At 43.2% G+C, this 18777-nt stretch overlaps 1 protein-coding gene across 2 annotated transcripts; it reads right to left on the bottom strand.

The window, feature by feature from the left end:
* Positions 1-1781: 1781 nt before the first annotated feature.
* LOC109869386 (uncharacterized) lies at positions 1782-18482 on the bottom strand. Of its 2 annotated transcripts, none has more exons than XM_020459499.2 (25): positions 18315-18482; positions 17388-17516; positions 17006-17151; positions 15054-15252; positions 13359-14917; positions 13067-13184; positions 12731-12796; positions 12061-12146; positions 11869-11946; positions 8344-8493; positions 8089-8196; positions 7857-7998; positions 7308-7595; positions 7096-7140; positions 6902-6981; positions 5728-5840; positions 5391-5574; positions 5175-5259; positions 4710-4855; positions 4530-4620; positions 4096-4244; positions 3713-3798; positions 3158-3227; positions 2838-2959; positions 1782-2718 (listed from the first exon to the last, which is right to left on the bottom strand). In XM_020459499.2, the coding sequence occupies exons 1-25, from the start codon at positions 18334-18336 to the stop codon at positions 2547-2549; spliced, it is 4434 nt and encodes a 1477-aa protein (XP_020315088.1). In that variant the 5' UTR covers positions 18337-18482; the 3' UTR covers positions 1782-2546. The 2 variants fall into 2 exon arrangements, with proteins under 2 accessions (XP_020315088.1, XP_031659942.1); XM_031804082.1 differs by lacking the exon at positions 12731-12796 and adding an exon at positions 12272-12337.
* Between the last annotated feature and the right edge of the window lie 295 nt (positions 18483-18777).

Raw genomic sequence — 18777 nt, 5'->3', positions numbered from 1 at the left:
AAAAGGTGGCGCTACAAAGTATTAACTTAAGATGGCTGAATAATTTTGCACGGCCAATTTTTCAGTTTTTGATTTGTTAAAAAAGTTTGAAATATCCAATAAATGTCGTTCCACTTCATGATTGTGTCCCACTTGTTGATTCTTCACAAAAAAATACAGTTTTATATCTTTATGTTTGAAGCCTGAAATGTGGCAAAAGGTCGCAAAGTTCAAGGGGGCCGAATACTTTCGCAAGGCACTGTACTGTTCCCTGGTAGGTCGTCATTATAAATAAGAATTTATTCTTAACTGACTTGCCTAGTTTAAATAAAGGTAACATTAAAAAAAAATACTAAAGGGAACATCAGTTATTTGCAACATAGTAAGCAATTAAAAAAGAATAATTCTAAAACAGATTTCTTTACACTTTTGCTTTACACCATTTATTTAAACTTTACAACTGTGGCAGTTATGCTGGTTATTAGTACAGGCATCAGTGTTGGGGAATAGTGAACTACATGTAGTTCAACTAGTAATTAAACTACATTTTTCAGTAGGTTTGTGGTCGTTAAACTAAATTCAAAGTTTGCTTTAAGTAGCTTATTACTTTTTTTTGCCATGTAGCGTTGTAGCTAACTACTGGAACTACATAATACTTTTTATATATAGAGAAGAAAATATGGGGGGAAATAAGCAAACATTGTTTTTATCAGCAACAGAACAGCTTAATTCTCACTTGAAACAGTTTTTGTGTTTAATACGGCAAATTACACATTCTTGTTGTCTGACATTTCAGATTTAAGACATGATCATTTGTCCTGAAGTAGCTTGGATGTAATGAACTACGTTTTCAAAGTAGCTTAACTTCTAGTGTGAAGTATTTGGTAGATTGGTAAATTAACAATTACTTGCATGATTCCCTCCAATCCAACATGGGGTAGGATAAACTGCTCAAGTTGTATCTCAAACTAAATATCAGTGACTTCATCCTTTTATTCTAGAATCTAGGTGGTTGTAATGTTGTCACCAATGGCTCCTCTGTGCTATGAAAGGGCCATTTCATCTGAATGGACTCTTCTCACAAAAGGCTTGACCACAAACTACACACTTACAAAGCAATGTATGCACTAGAGGTCTTCTTGGGTCAAAAACATTGGTAGTGTTTATTACTAGTCAGTCACTAGATGTGACACTACTTGTCCCAAAAACAATCAGACCCGATTGACAAAAAAGTACATGTTGGAGCTCATGACGAAAGACCAGTGGTTGTTCCCAGTGCTGACCGGCTCGCTGCTTTGAGGTAGGCCTGGTTGAAATGTAAATATGTGACCCGTCTTTTGGGCAAGTATTGTAGTTTAAAGGTAGACTCAGTGAAGTTGCAACGAGCAGCACCACAGATATTGAGATGAGTGAGATGCAAGACTTCTCTCACCGTCACACACAGTATCTGTGCATGGGTTCACTTCACGCTGTTCAGTGTGGTAGCCAGGGTACCAAAACAGCTGAGAAGTTGAGCCTCGCGCTTCAACACTTAGTTGCTGCGGAAATCGACCCACTATGATGTTTACTTTCTGCATATCGCTGAGTCTACCTTTAACGTATAGTAATTACTATAATAATCTATTTGGATTACATTTGTATCACATACTACAATCACCATTGGCAAAAATCACCCAATGACTGACGAGACAATAAAATGCAACCATGACATATTAAACATTTCATACAATTTTTATTTGTACTATTCATTTTTAAACAAGACGTCGCTATATATCCCTTGGCTTAACACAATAGAACTATAGAAAAATGACCATGATTCTGTCTTCCTCCTTTCACACAATAAAGGAATCGTATAAAAACATCCAATATCTGACCAAATTATTTACAGTAGTATCATACCAACTTCAATTCTATTTACAAAGGTACATTATATTTACAGTAGAAGGTGGCTTGTTAGCAGCAGATATGTTTGAGTGTTTCTCATATGGCTGTCATAAAGCAACAGAGAACATCCCTGCATGTCACAGCTTTGACTTGCACAGAAAGTGACAGTGCTCATACTAGGGAGGCCATTGACCTCATAAAAAAAAACTACATACATGAAATCTCAAGCCATCTAATAGAGGCCAAATATCAAGTAATTTTCCCATAAAAAGAGACATAAATGAATAATAACTCAATGAGAGGATTATCCAACTCAGAACTATTAACACAGACTGTGAACCCAACAGTGATGATGAAGAAGCTTTGTCTTAATAAGATGTGTCTGCTCCTTCTTCTTGCTTGGCCTTTGTGTCAGGTAAGAAAACCAGTGTGAACATAATAAAAGAGATGCATAAAAGGGTTTAAGTAGAACACTTAAAAGATTAAAAAAGATCAGATAAGTAGATTTTTTGTTGTGGGTATTTTCTGTTTAGTTTTTTCCCCTGTTAATTTAGTTCTGTCTTATTGGCCACAGCCCCGTAGGGTGGAGGGTAAGCGCCCTTGATGAACCTGACTGTCACTCCAGGAGACTACACCATGATGGGCCACCCATTGGCCCCTCCCCCATAGCTGTTGCTGAGGAACTAGATGGCTGCGAAAGGAACGGGGGGAAGTTGTTCGCAGGCAAAGTAGTCCTTCAGTGGGGCAAAGAGATGGCGGATCACAGGCACACTCCAGGACTTCCCCAGCACCTTCTGCCTCTGCTGGCGATTCATGTTCTTTACATCTGTGTAGTGCTTGGGGAAGCCGAAGATCCTTGAAGTGAAAGGCAGAAGAGGAGAACATCTTTAATATCCACTGAATTAAAAAAAAAAAAAACGAAAAATAGAAATAAGTGATAAAAAAAATTAAATGCCATATTTCAAAATGCCTACTTCTCTAACTCCGTGATCCACAGGTTGTCATCCACGCCTTTCTCTGACACAGGGAGCTTGCTCACGTCCTTGCCCTGCTTGAGGGAGTTCGGGTTGGTGGTGATGGTCCTCACTTTTGTGAACTGTGCAATAGAATACAAAATAAACAAAGGAAAACAAGAAAGTAAGACACCAGGAAATGCTCGGACAAACAGTCACCGGGTATAAAGAAAGACGGGTAGACTAACTCAAATGAAAAAGAAAACATTTGAAAAGAACCAAAGAGGATCAGATTGGGACTTCCTAGTTAAATAGAAAATTAATTTGAAACATTTTCTGACCTTGGCAACTCTTCCCCTTTCAAGGCAGTCCTGGAGAATAACCTTGTCGGTCTGGGATGCAATGATGGGTCTAGAACAGAATCAGACACATTGAACAAAACCCAAGAAGATTTCTAAAGGCAGGAAGCAGACTCATCACTAAGAAGATAATTATTGTAATTATTTCACCACTATGGCCTATTTATTGCCTTACCTCCCTAATCTTACTACATATAGACTTTTCTATTGTGTTATTGACTGTATGTTTGTTTATTCCATGTGTAACTCTGTTGTTTGTGTCGCACTGCTTTGCTTTATCTTGGCCAGGTCGCAGTTGTAAATGAGAACTTGTTGCAAACTGGCCTACCTGGTTAAATAGTCACAGAGATGGGACTAAAGATGGTGTCATACTGGTGTGGTCTTGGGTTTTTGCGAAGACCCACATATCAGTAGACTAGAGATCAATTGCACTGAATAAATAATTTTAATCTATGGTTTCAATAATCAAAGGGGTTGATGAGAAAGGATCATGGATCAGCTGAGTGGTTTAGTTTGGTCCAGGGTGCAGACACGTACCTGTTCATCCCAGGGATGTTGCCCCAGAAGTATCGCGCTCTGTGGGCCGGGCTCACTTTCACCGCATCCACCAGAACTGGGTTGCACTGAGAACAGACTGTCAGTTATTTGGGTTCTAAACTACAGAACATTTAGACAGTATGATTTGTATACAAATCAAGAGATCTGGTGCTGTGTTCATGTGAATTATTAAATTTTCTGACTTCAAACCCGTTAATTCTGAGACCCAGACCAAAACCATAAAGACCCAGAAATATAAGCGGCAAAATTTTGTTTTAAGCTTGAACCCCAAGTTTCCCATTAGAATTCCCAATTTTCGGAGACAAAAATGTACGCAGCACGATACAACTGTTCTAAGAGGAGAGTGAATGGGGCTAGCTAACCTCCAGGAAGCGGCAGATGTCGACCTTGTGGTGGTTGTTCATGAACACCACGTTCTCGAAAAACCAGAAGAATGGCCTCCGGTCGTCTTCTTTGGGCTTCATGATGTGAAGAAGCCGGTAATACTCAAAGAAGAGCCTCCCCGTCCCTTCTACAGACAGAATGACAGATTTAATAAGCACCCATAACACAGGGGAATAGTCTGGGACGTCGGGTTATGCACTGTAGCTAGGCAGTGAACAACATTGCAGAGCTGATATCCACATTAGAGCTAACACAGATGTTGGACTCTACTTGCCTATTCCAAACTAACCACGCTGTTGTACACTGCTGGTAATGTCTATAAGCCACACTACAAAATGTGTAGAAAATACTTAACAAATATATTTTTACTCTGTTGAGCTCACAAGGTAAACTATTCAAGTCCCAGACATACCAAACAGTCCCTTCCGTGCTGGGTTCACCATGGCCAGATCGTTGCAAGGGCTCCCACCAATGAGCAGATCGAACGGACCCCACTTTAGGATCTGCATTGGACAAGAGTAGTGAGGTCTGTTTTAGTAATGACCAATGTTTCAAACCGACAGTAAAAGTGCTGTGCTCACATAAGACGTACGTGCTCTTTGGTGATGAGCCGGACATCATCCACATGTATGATCTTGCCTTCATGGTTGATCTCAGAAACAGCAATGGACTCCGAACAGATCTCCGAGGCCACATATTTGTCCACCTTGAATCCCAGCTCTTTCAACACAAAGTAACCTAAGGGTCAAATAAAACAGATGTCTGTTTTAGTTAAGTGCTACTGTGCAAAGTCTCTGATTATTGAAGTTCCTCTTCTCGTTAGACCGTAAAAGAGGTATAATTTTCACAGTAGAATCAGAACAGTTGAAAAACAATAGAATTAGCATCAAATGGAATAGTCAAATATTCATAGTAAGATCTTCATAGTAGAAGCAGAAAAAAAAATAGTAGAATCAAAATTAGAGTAGAATTAAAACAAATAATACAGTAGTATTTTCATCAGCAGAATCAGGACAGAGTAGAATTAGAATGGAAGAACTCCGGCGCAGCAGCTAACCTGTGCCAATCCCATCAAACAGTGAGAGGACGTTGATTGGTCGACGCAGGTTGGCAGGGATGGACGGGTATACCCGATCGGGCTCCTAGAGAGGGCAAAGGTTTAGCACACTCATTCGGTTATTGACCAGTACCGGTATGTAAATGAATGTTACTAATAGATCAAATCAAAACAAAAAGCATTCCATTCCAAGGTAACGCTACAACCGCCACTCACAAACTGAAAGGCACTGTTATTTGCAAAAAACTCCTGGACACGGATGCTCCAGTCAAGACGGGGTTTCAGGGCACCGTGGGAATTGTGTGGTTCACACAGGTAGCAGATCCATGGATCCACCTCCTTCAGAGAGTCAAAGGTACCTGGGCCAACCAAGATGTTTAGGCAGTCCAAACAGTAGGAGCTGGGAGAAGACATATGTTAGAACATGACCCATGTCTGGAAGGTTTAGAGTAAACAATGGCATAGGAGGCTGGTGGAGTGAGAATGGGGAGGACGGTCCCCCTTCCACCAGCCTCCACTGGAGAGAGCGTTAGTAGCAAATACTGTTACTCACCGGCAGCAGCTGTCGTTCCCACAGAGGATCACCTCCAGGCCAGCACAGCACACTGTACAGTATGACTGGTAGCCATCCTCATCGTATCGATAGAGAGTCTCAGTGAAGTTATCCTGTAAGGAAGAGTAGTCAGTGTTACAACTTCCCATATAAAGATTTAGGAATTGGCACAACTAGGGAAGACATGACCATCTGAAAGAAAATGGAGGCAACACACCCAATATACATTTTGTTTAACATATACAGTACCAGTCAAAAGTTTGGACACACTTACTCATTCAAGGGTTTTTCTTTAATAACACATATGGAATCATGTAGTAACCAAAACAGCGTTAAACAAATCAAAATATAGTTGAGATTCTTTAAAGTAGCCACCCTTTGCCTTGATGACAGTGTTGCACACTCTTGACATTCTCAACCAGCTTCATAAGGTAGTCACCTGGAATGCATTTCAATCAACAGGTGTGTCTTGTTAAAAGTTCATTTGTGGAATTTCTTTCCTTCTTAATGTGTTTGAACCAATCAGTTGTGTTGCTACAAAGAAACCACTACTAAAGGACACCAATAAGAAGAGACTTGCCAACAAAACATGACAATGGACAATAGACCAGTGTAAATCTGTCCTCTGGTCTGATGAGTACAAATTTGAGGATTGTCTTTGTGAGACAGAGTATTTTTTAAATGTATTTTACCTTTACTTTACTAGGCAAGTCAGTTTTAGTGGGACTATCATTTGTTTTTCAACATGACAATGACTCAACACACTCCCAGGCTGTGTAAGGGCTATTTGACCATGATGGAGAGCTGCATCAGGTGACCTGTTCTCCACAGTCACCCGACTTCAACCCAATTGAGATGGTTTGGGATGAGTTGGACCGCAGAGTGAAGGAAAAGCAGCCAACAAGTGCTCAGCATATGTGGGAACTCCTTCAAGACTGTTGGAAAAGCATTCCAGGTGAAGCTGGTTGAGAGAATGCTAAGAGTGTGCAATGCTGTCATCAAGGCAAAGGGTGGCTACTTTGAAGAATCTCAAATAGTCCAAATAAAGAAAAACCCATGAATGAGTAGGTGTCCAAACTTTTGACTGGTACTGGATGTTTTCGTAACCTCTCTGACCTGTACAACATGATGAAATGTAGCAAGAACCACAAGATGAATATATGTTTTGCTTTACCTTGCATTTAAGGCAAAGGCTTCCTTCAAACAGTGGATGGAAAATCTCTATATCGTCAGCCATACAGCACAGGCAGAAAGCTTTGGAAGATAGAAAATTACAAAGTGAGTGAACAAAACAATGAAGGAACCAGACTTCCAACAATACCACTATTTAATACAAAAAAGCGTGTCCATGTCAGCACAAGCTCTCACCTTCAATGTCCAGTCTTTTCTTCTGTACCCTTTGAACCATCTTCTCTGAGAAAATAAAGATACAAAATACAGTATATTAAATGAGTGCGCAGAGGCAGTGTCAGTGCATTGAGAAAAGTAATCAAATAGGAAATACCGCTGTTGGAAGTGATTTGAAACACAATTATTAACAGAGGATATATCAGCGTGAAGAAAGAGTAGAGAAGGACCACCTCTGTATTTCTGATCCGGCTGTTCATAGACGTCGCCCGGGTCTTTTTTTTTGTCGGACTGCTGCTTTTGTTTTTTGAGTGGTGGCTGGCAGTCCGGATTTGGATCATTTTTCTCCATGTTGGACGAGGCACCTGCATCCTCCTCCTGTCTGAGGTTGAAGGTGCCGCTGTCCAGGTTCAGCGAGAGCTTGGTGAGACACACAGACACCTGGCTCAGGTTGTGCAGTTCACTGTTGATGGATGTTGCCTTATTTTGGTCCGGTTGCTTCCCATTAGCAATCCCTTTAGCTGTAAAATCATTAACATCAAAATATTGTACACCATTAAGACAAAATATATCTATTTATTTTCATACAAGTTGTTATAACATCTTCAAAATGAAAGAGGGGGAGCATGTATGTAATACCCACTGGGCACAGACGTCAGTTCAACGTCTATTCCACATTGGTTCAACGTAATTTAATTGAAATTACGTGGGAACAATGGCTCAACGAGTGTGTGGCCAGTGGGTAGATACAGAATGATATGTTAGTCAGCCTCTTAGCTTACCCTCTGTCTGGAGTGGTGGTTGGAACCCATCTGGACCAGTGGGTTTGAAACCGCCGAAGGCCCAGTCCACCATTTCCCTGAGGTGCTCCTCCCGCTTCTCTGAACCCAGGGAAAACACCTTCCCACATCTTGAAGCAGCCACCTACACGGTTACATATCAACAACACACAATCGGATGGGATACACACATACAAATCGACAATCATACACAAGCAGAGCTAGACAGACTGACCTGTAAAGACTGGAATATAGCATCCCTGTACGTGACGAGGGTGGCGAAGCTATTTGTGCAGAAACATTGTGCAAACGATCCAAATGGCAGCAGTCCCCGGGTGTTTTTCTGAAACAGACAGAATTTCACTGAGTGATAGGCACAACAATTCACCTTTACAATTTAATTTAAAAAACATTGTCCATCAAATATGGACACTCATAACTCACATAAACACACTGACAACAAAAACACGATGTCCTTCTTCACCCTCACCTCGGATAACATGCCATCCCCAAACCATTCAACTTTCCGGATGCTTTTGGCTGCCTGCCGTCCCTTCCAGGGTTGGACAGTCCCTGGCCACAGGGAGAATCCCCGTATAGGTCCCCATACCAGATCCCCCACATTGTAGCCCTTCTCATCCTACAGGGAAACGTACAGCACACAGTCAGCCATACACCACAAAACACATCTGGTGAGATTGAACACTGAAATACATTGATATGTACCATTGTCGGCCTCAAAGCTAACTGTCATGATAATGTAAATCAGAAAAGAGAAAGGATTATTTTACACACTTCAGTTAAGCAGAGAATTAAGACTAATAATATAATACTACTTAAAAAATGTATAAGACCTTGGCAAGAAAAAGTGTGTGAACCCTTTGGAATTACCTGGACTTCTGCATAAATTGGTCATCAAATTTGAACTTCACCTAAGTCACAACAATAGTCTGCTTATACTAATAACACACAAACAATTATACGTGTACATATCTTTAATGAACACACCGTGTAAACATTCACAGTGCAGGGTGGGAAAAGTATGTGAACTAGAGGTCGACCGATTAATCGGAATGGCCGATTAATTAGGGCTGATTTCAAGTTTCCATAACAATCGGAAATCGGTATTTTTGGGCGCCGATTTACCAAATGTTTTTTGTTGTACACCTTTCTTTAATCTTTATTTACCGAGGCAAGTCAGTTAAGAACACATTCTTATTTTCTATGACAGCCTAGGAACGGTGGGTTAACTGCCTCGTTCAGGGGCAGATAGATTTTCACCTTGTCAGCTTGGGGGATTCAATCTTGCAACCGGACAGTTAACTAGTCCAACGCAATAACGACCTGCCTCTCTCTCTTGCACTCCACCAGGAGACTGACTGCCTCTTACGCAAATGCAGTAAGCCAAGGTAAGTTGCTAGCCAGCATTAAACTTATAAAAACAATCATAATCACTAGTTAACTACACATGGTTGATATTACTAGATATTATCTAGCGTGTCCTGTGTTGCATATAATCTGACTGAGCATACAAGCATCTAAGTATCTGACTGAGCGGTGGTAGGCAGAAACGGGCGTGTAAACATTCATTCAAACAGCACTTTCGTGCGTTTTGCCAGCAGCTCTTCATTGTGCGTCAAGCATGGCGCTGTTTATGATTCCAAACCTATCAACTCCTGAGATGAGGCTGGTGTAACCAAAGTGAAATGGCTGGCTAGTTAGCGTGCACTAATAGAGTTTCAAACTTCACTCGCTCTGAGCCTTGGGGTGGTTGTTTCCCTTGCTCTGCATGGGTAACGCTGCTTCGGTGTGGTGGCAGTTGTCGTTGTGTTGCTGATTCGAGCGCGGAGAGAAACGGAAGCTATAGTGTTACACTGGCAATACTAAAGTGCCTATAAGAACAGCCAATTGTCAAAGGTTAATGAAATACAAATGATAGAGGGAAATAGTCCTATAATAACTACAACCTTAAACTTCTTACCTGGGAATGTTGAAGACTCATGTTAAAAAGGAACCACCAGCTTTCATGTTCTGAGCAAGGAACTGAAACGTTAGCTTTCTTACATAGCACATATTGCCCTTTTACGTTCTTCTCCAACACTTTGTTTTTGCATTATTTCAACCAAATTGAACATGTTTCATTATCTACTTGAGGCTAAATTGACTTATTATATTATGTATTATAGTAAGTTAAAATAAGTGTTCATTCAGTATTGTTGTAATTGTCATTATTACAAATACATGTATCTTTAAATTGGCCGATTAAGCGGCATCGTTTTTTTTGGTCCTCCAATAAAATCGGTATCGGCATTGAAAAAAATAAATAATAATTCATATAATCGGTCGACCTCTAATGTGAACCCTTGGTTTTAATAACTGGTTGATCCTACTTCGGCAGCAATAACCTCAACCAAACATTTTCTGTAGTTGCGGATCAGACCTGCACAACAGTCAGGAGGAATTTTGGACCATTCCTGGAACGAGTGCGCTGAGACTCGGGAAGCAAGTTCAGGGAGTGAGTGTTTTAATAAATAAAATAAACACGAAACACACGACATGAAAACAGAGTCATTAACACCAGAGTAAAGCTCCAAGGGGAGTGACAGATATAGGGAAGATAATCAAGGAGATTATGGAGTCCAGGTGAGTGACATGAGGCACAGGTGTGCGAGACAATGGTGACAGGTGTGCTGGATAATCAGCAGCCTGATGACCTAGAGGCAGGAGAGGGAGTATAAGTGACATTCACAGAGTTCAAGTAACAGACACATCTCAACATCAACTCTTCAGAGGAGACTGCGTCACAATTCCTCTTTACAAAACTGTTTCAGTTCAGCAATATTCTTGGGATGTCTGGCGTGAACCGCTCTCTTGAGGACATGCCACAGCATCTCAATTGGGTTGAGGGCAGGACTCTGACTGGGCCCTTCCAGAAGATGTATTTTCTTCTGTTGTTGATTTACTTCTGTGTTTTGGGTCGTTGTCCTGTTGCATCACCCAACTTCTGTTGAGCTTCAATTGGCGGACAGATAGCCTTACAGTCTCTGCAAAATGTCTTAATAAACTTGGGAATTCATTTTTCAGTTGATGATAGAAAGCTGTCCAGGCCCTGAGGCAGCAAAGCAGCCCCAAAACATGATGCTCCCTCCACCATAGTTTACAGTTGGGATGAGGTTGGTGTGCTGTACCCTTTTTTCTCCACACATAGTGTTGTGTGTTCCTGCCAAACAACTCAACTTCAGTTTTATCTGTCCACAGAATATTTTGCCAATAGCGCTGTGGAACATCTAGATACTCTTTTGTGAACTTCAGACGTGCAGTTATGTTTTTTTTGGACAGTGGTGTCCTCCCATGAACAACATTCTTGTTTACGGTTTTACGTATCGTAGACTCGTTAACAGAGATGTTAGCATGTTCCAGAGATTTTTTAAAATGTCTTTAGCTGACACTAGGATTCTTCTTAACCTCATTCAGCGCTGTGCTCTTGAAGTCATCTTTGCAGGACGGCCACTCCTAGGGAGAGTAGCAACAGTGCTGAACTTTCTCCATTTATAGACAATTTGTCTTACCGTGGACTGGTGAACATCAAGGTTTAGAGATACTTTTGTAACCTTTTCCAGCTTTATGCAAGTCAACAATTCTGAGATCTTTTGTTCGAGGCATGGTTCACATCAGGCAATGTTTCGTGTGAATAGCAAACTCAAATTGAGAGTTTTTTTATAGGGCAGGGCACCTCTGACCAACATCTCCAATCTCGTCTCAATGATTGTACCCCAGGTTAGCCGACTCCTGGGTTCACATACTTTTTCCAACCTACACTGAATGTTTAAATGATATATTCAATATAGACAAATACAATAGTTATTGTGCGTTATTAGTTTAAGCAGACTGTGTTTGTCTGTTCAGATAATTCCAAAGGGTTCACATACTTTTTCTTGCCACTGTCACTGTTATTATATTAAATTATACTGTTATGTGTGTACAATCTGTTTTTGATGGAGTCAACAGTACCTACCTCGTACAGGCAGGAGGATGTCTTAGATGGTCCTTCAGGGGTGGATGTGGCCATCGGCAGGGCATTGTCATTTTTAAGCTGGGGGGGGTCAGTGAGAGAAACACTTATATTATGCTTCCATAATATATGCACTGCACATAATCACATTTTATATAAAAAAAGGAAATAGATTTAAACAAAAATATATTGTACCCTGTGCTGTATGGTCTCAGTCCAAATAACGTCATCGTCGCTGTCATCGAGAACAATAATTTCAATAGACTCAGTTGTCTTTAGCACTGCCATTGTGGGCAAATTGCAAAGAGGTCAATATTTTTTTTGTATATATAAATATATAATATTCATACAATTGTCTGACAATGATCCTTTAATGAGTGTATGTGATTCTCAGTGCTATCCTTACCTGGTCTTGTGTCTGTCTGAACAGGCCTAGGTTCAGTCTCAGCAGGCTCTGTGATGTCAATCAAATCTTGAACAATAGGAACAATCGGAATGATTAAATATACAGTATATCCGTATTCACCTACGCAATGTTTTTTTTCCAGCCCAGCAATAACGGACTCAATTCAACTAAGCCTCTCTCCAGACTGAAGGCCATTATTTGTTGTTTATTTGACACAAGTGTGTGAGTGCTGGGCTGGAACAAAAACATTGCGTAGGTGAATACGGATATACTGTATATTTAATCATTCCGATTGTTCCTATTGTTCAAGATTTGATTGACATCACAGAGCCTGCTGAGACTGAACCTAGGCCTGTTCAGACAGACACAAGACCAGGTAAGGATAGCACTGAGAATCACATACACTCATTAAAGGATCATTGTCAGACAATTGTATGTGATTCTCAGTGCTATCCTTACCTGGTCTTGTGTCTGTCTGAACAGGCCTAGGTTCAGTCTCAGCAGGCTCTGTGATGTCAATCAAATCTTGAACAATAGGAACAATCGGAATGATTAAATATACAGTATATCCGTATTCACCTACGCAATGTTTTTGTTCCAGCCCAGCACTCACACACTTGTGTCAAATAAACAACAAATAATGGCCTTCAGTCTGGAGAGAGGCTTAGTTGAATTGAGTCCGTTATTGCTGGGCTGGAACAAAAACCTGCACACAGAAACAGAGCTGGAGACCTCTGCTCCGAATAAACAGTTTGTCAAGTGTCACATTCCGGTAAATATATAGTACAATCTTACCAGATGAGTTGCTCTCCTGTTTTAGAGGACTTGAGGGTGATGAGGGTATGCCTTCGTCCTCACTGCGTTCTGTGAGCCAGTCATCCTCATCCCGACTACCATCACCAAGCAAGGTAGCCTGGACACATAAAAGACATCCATACCAACACATTAACAGACAAACAAAACATTAAAAAATTGTAGGTTCTACATTGCAAAACAATGTGACTATAGTAGTAGCATACATTACAGCAGAGCTAACACACCAACATAATTTCCCAAATAGTGCCGTCTAGTCCAGTTAGCTACACACCCGAGCGAAGACCTTGTCCCTTTGCAGAGAGCCAGAGGGGAGAGTAAGCAGGCTGCAGATCAGCCTCCGTAGGATAGATGTCTTTCCCATGGTTCTCAGCACCTGTTTCCAGTGCTGCTCCACCGTGGGCCCAGGGGTGGGAGAGTCGGCGGTAGGCTTCTCACCCTCTGAGATCATATACTCCAGGAACTCATCGGTCAGCAGGGCCATGTCCCCCGGGACTCCACACAGCCCCAGGAGGGACCCCAGCTCGGCCACTACCCTACTCGTCACCTCCAGCCTCCCAGCAGGCCTCAGCAAGATGGGAATGTTCTTCAGGGCCACATTGGATAGTGGCAGGCTCTTCATCAGGCTCCAGGTGGTAGCCTTGTAGAAGGAGACACTGCTCTCCAGGAAAGAGTCTACGACATCGTCTTCGAGTTCTGCCTGATGTTCCGACAGGAAGTCCTTCACGCGGGCGCCCGTATTCACATCCACCCTCAGGAGGTGATCCTTCTCGTTGGCAAGGAGCGTGGGCTCCTTCCGCCTCAGGAAGCGGTCCACGGCGGACGAGCGGAGGAAGCTGGCTGCATAGGAGTGCACCAGGCTGGAGGCCTGCTGTAGGATGTTGGCCACATCAGAGTCGCCCCATTCAAGGAGCTCCTGGAAGGCACAGAGGGGCTCCAAGGCTTGCCCCAGGAACAGCAGGCTCAGTCTGACTTTTAGGTCACTTAGACGGGCACACACTTGCTCCGCGTCCCCCTCATTGCCCCGAGACTCAAAGTACTGGAGCAGCTCGGGCCAGGCGTCTGCCATCCTCTGCACTGTCCTGCCCAGGAAAAGGCACTGGGACGACAGGGGAAGGAGAGGGTCCAAGGATGTCACATCGGCAAATATCCCCTTGAGGTTGTCGTTGGTGGTGGGGTAGGTGGAGTAGTGGTGGTAGATGTCTCTAACCAGCTCCAGGACCGACTCCGGCAGCGCACTCACGCCCACTTGACACGCCCATCCAGCCAGGCTAGGGAGACCACAGAGGGACACCAGCCCAGGGTTCAGGGCCCTGAGCCCAGTCACCAACACCTGGCTCAGCCCTGAGTCTCCACAGTAGAACACAGCCAAGTTCGCCAAGGGGAGCTCAAACCTCCTCAGAGTCTCCACCAGACAGTTCAGCTCGGCTGTACCAGCTGACACTGTGGCATCCCTGGGTTGAAGGGTGTCTAGCAGGCGCACATGCTTGACCCCTGACCTCTGGTCAAAGTAGCCCATCAGGAGCACACTGGCCGTCTCCCGGTCTCCATCCCCTCCCAGCTCCACACCTCGGTACAGGTAGAGGCAGTAGGGGGTCTGGGAGCAGGCAGCGGTGATGTCCTGAGGGTATTTCTGACCCAGAACGTGTCTGGCTACCTGATCCTGGGCAAGTTCTGTCCCGTGCTTTGCTGGGCTGGGCCAGTGCTTCTGGATGAGCTGCAGCAGGCTGGGGCTGAAATGGAAAAATGTATCCTCCTTCTCCTCTGCTGTTTGAACATCCAGTGCCATTTCCTGGTTCTGCCAGGGCCCCTCAGACATCTCCACTTCCCTAGCTGTGGGTAACAAATGACAACATTGAGAAACCAAAACACAAATAAAGTGGATACAGTGGACTAGAATTTCATACTAGCAATTCACACGAAAAAACAAAAGAATAGAACAGAGAGAGAGAGTGAAGTTGAGTCTCACAGAAGTCGAGTTGTGTCAGGGCTTTGGGTCTTTGTGGCTGTTTAGCAGCATTAGCACGTGGCATGCTCTGTCCAGCCCGCGACTCCAGAGCATCATACTCCTGGCCATTGTGGTTGGAGTCAAAGAACGCCTTGAACCACTGTAGGAAGTCCAGGCTCGCCTCAGAGCTCCCTTCGATCAGACCCTCCACTGGGATTGACTGGGGGAGGAGAGATTTTACACAACATTATTAAATCACTACATGTAACAATATGCATGTTATAAAATGTAATAAGTAGTAGATGACATATACACTGCTCAAAAAATTAAAGGGAACACTTAAACAACACAATGTAACTCCAAGTCAATCACACTTCTGTGAAATCAAACTGTCCACTTAGGAAGCAACACTGATTGACAATACATTTCACATGCTGTTGTGCAAATGGAATAGACAACAGGTGGAAATTATAGGCAATTAGCAAGACACCCCCAATAAAGGAGTGGTTCTGCAGGTGGTGACCACAGACCACTTCTCAGTTCCTATGCTTCCTGGCTGATGTTTTAGTCACTTTTGAATGCTGGCGGTGCTTTCACTCTAGTGGTAGCATAAGTTGGAGTCTACAACCCACACAAGTGGCTCAGGTAGTGCAGCTCATCCAGGATGGAACATCATTGCGAGCTGTGGCAAGAAGGTTTGCTGTGTCTGTCAGCGTAGTGTCCAGAGCATGGAGGCGCTACCAGGAGACAGGCCAGTACATCAGGAGACGTGGAGGAGGCCGTAGGAGGGCAACAACCCAGCAGCAGGCACGCTACCTCCGCCTTTGTGCAAGGAGGAGCACTGCCAGAGCCCTGCATAATGACCTCCAGCAGGCCACAAATGTGCATGTGTCTTCTCAAACGGTCAGAAACAGACTCCATGAGGTGGTATGAGGGCCCGACGTACACAGTTGGGGGTTGTGCTTACAGCCCAACACCGTGCAGGACGTTTGGCATTTGCCAGAGAACACCAAGATTGGCAAATACGCCACTGGCGCCCTGTGCTCTTCACCGATGAAAGCAGGTTCACACTGAGCACATGTGACAGTCTGGAGACGCCGTGGAGAACGTTCTGCTGCCTGCAACATCCTCCAGCATGACCGGTTTGGCGGTAGGTCAGCATTTCTTTGGGGGGAGGGGGGGCACACAGCCCTCCATGTGCTCGCCAGAGGTAGCCTGACTGCCATTAGGTACAGAGATGAGATCCTCAGGCCCCTTGTGAGACCATATGCTGGTGCGGTTGGCCCTGGGTTCCTCCTAATGCAAGACAATGCTAGACCTCATGTGGCTGGAGTGTGAGGACGGCATTGACGCTATGGACTGGCCCGCCCGTTCCCCAGACCTGAATCCAATTGAGTACATCTGGGATATCATGTCTCGCTCCATCCACCAACGCCACGTTGCACCACAGGCTTTAGTCCAGGTCTGGGTGGAGATCCCTCAGGACACCATCCGCCACCTCATCAGGAGCATGCCCAGGCATTGTAGGGAGGTCATACAGGGACGTGGAGGCCACACACACTACTGAGCCTCATTTTGACTTGTTTAAAGGACATTACATCAAAGTTGGGTCAGCCTGTAGTGTGGTTTTCCATTTAATTTTGAGTGTGACTCCAAATCCAGACCTTCATGGGTTGATAAATTTGATTTCCATTGATAATTTGTGTGATTTTGTTGTCAGCACATTCAACTATGTAAAGAAAAAAGTATTTAAGAATATTTCATTCAGATCTAGGATGTTTTATTTGAGTGTTCCCTTTATTTTTTTGAGCAGTGTATAATATGTAATAACACCATGTTATTACTAGAGTAATTGCAGTGTTGCTACACATGTGTAAGAGCAATGGAATGAAGAAGTTGTGTGCAGATTACACACAGTCCTACCAGACTGCAGTATATCATTAACGGGTGTATGGCTGTAGAGTCTAACTCACTTTGATCACCCCACTCCTCCTGAAGCCGGCCTGCAGCACACTGTAGTTGTGACGGGCATCCACCTCATCACTGGCATGGAACCTCACTCTCTGTACGTCCACAGAACCAGGGAACAGCCAATGCATCAGCTGGCAGAACGCAGCACCTGGAACACACACATTTAGAGTCTTACCCCCATCCCCTTAACTCGTGCAAAATAGCTAACTATGATTGTTTTACATGGTAACCTCTTCTCAACTGGCCTACCTGGTTAAATAAAAACATTGATGTAGAGGAATGTTCTCTAAGTATGACATCAGACACATAACAGTGTATTATCTAGAGACAATACATGGGCCTAGAGAATTTGTCAACAGTGTGTACAATGAGCATCTAGCCTACCTGAGCATGTTTGCTCCACCTTAGTGAACCTGGTCTGTAGAGATTCATTGAGCCAAGCCAGCAGCTCATAGCGGTTGTGTTTCTCACCAGGCTCAACTTGGACATTCACTGCCATCTCCAGGTCTCCACCTGTAGCAAAACCACATATCAATAACAATGTAACTTAATAACTAAAACAAGGATCATAGTATTTGTATAAGTGATAGTATGTGTTAAATGCATACACTCCACCAACAAGGCTACTTTCAGGCACTGGTAAACATCAACGTAAACACCCATTTGCTTATTGTAAAGGTTGGGGGAAGGAATCGAACATCGCAATAACAATAAAAGTAAACTACCGCTACAAGTGTGTCACATATAGCTGCTGCAACATTGTATCGCTCTCGAACGATTCAGAGTGTTGTAACATTTTGTCGATTCATCTGCGCTCTTGCTTTGTGCAAACTTACTCATGCTCATATTATTTTCCCGCAAAAACACCGAAGGAATGTATTGTATTTGGACCAACGCTGACCCAAGCAGCCACGTGTATAGTAACCATGCAGTGTTGAGAGAAAACGTGAGTGAACCGAACAAACGCAGAAGTGTTTCTTCAGGTACCCCACATGTTATTAGAAAGTTATTTAGAACAATATTTAACTAGTGTTTTCAACAAGGCTGGTAAACTGTAGCCAAAATCTCAAAACATATATTTCTCAGCATTCCAAGCAATAATCATTTATTTGGACATATTTGTAAAAGAAAAGTCTATATCATTCAATTACATTGTTATATGTGTAACCTATGCTATTTATAAAGCTTGGTGAACGTAAAAAGTACAATACAACCTGGTAAAAGTTAATGTGAGGCTATGAGCTAGGCTACTTGTCTATTTGCTTACGATATATCGAAAATGTTCAATATTGTTCAGACATGTGCGCTCACCTCGCTCTCCTTTCCTTTTCATGGCGTTTTCAATGTCCCAACCTCGTGGTCTGTCGTTTGGCCAAGCTAGCTACTCACCCCTTTGGTTCAGGGAATACGGGATATTTAACTCGCTGCGGCTGTACAGAAGACCCATAGCTATGTTTCTTCCGCGGGATTCCAACCAATGATCTCTCTATGCTAATGTCTGGCGTTGGCGGGATTCCAACCAATGATTTCTCTATGCTAATGTTGAGGGGGGTTGGACTACGTGAACCCGCCGATCCCGCTTCGTGCGCAATTACGCAAACTATGCTATAGCTATTTGCGCCCGCCAACCACCGAAACAATGGAAACACTGTTTTACAGTTTCCAAGTCAGAATCGTAGGCCAAACATCGTAATCTATTGTTGTATCATTGTAGGGTTGTGTTTACGACATTTTGAGAGCCACAAGGTGTTGCAGACAAAAAGCCAATCAAAAC

The sequence above is a fragment of the Oncorhynchus kisutch genome, linkage group LG24 (genome assembly GCF_002021735.2).
Source record: "Oncorhynchus kisutch isolate 150728-3 linkage group LG24, Okis_V2, whole genome shotgun sequence".
Lineage (NCBI taxonomy): Eukaryota > Metazoa > Chordata > Actinopteri > Salmoniformes > Salmonidae > Oncorhynchus > Oncorhynchus kisutch.
Note: the sequence above shows the minus strand (reverse complement) of the source record. Positions and strands in the feature narration are given on the sequence as shown.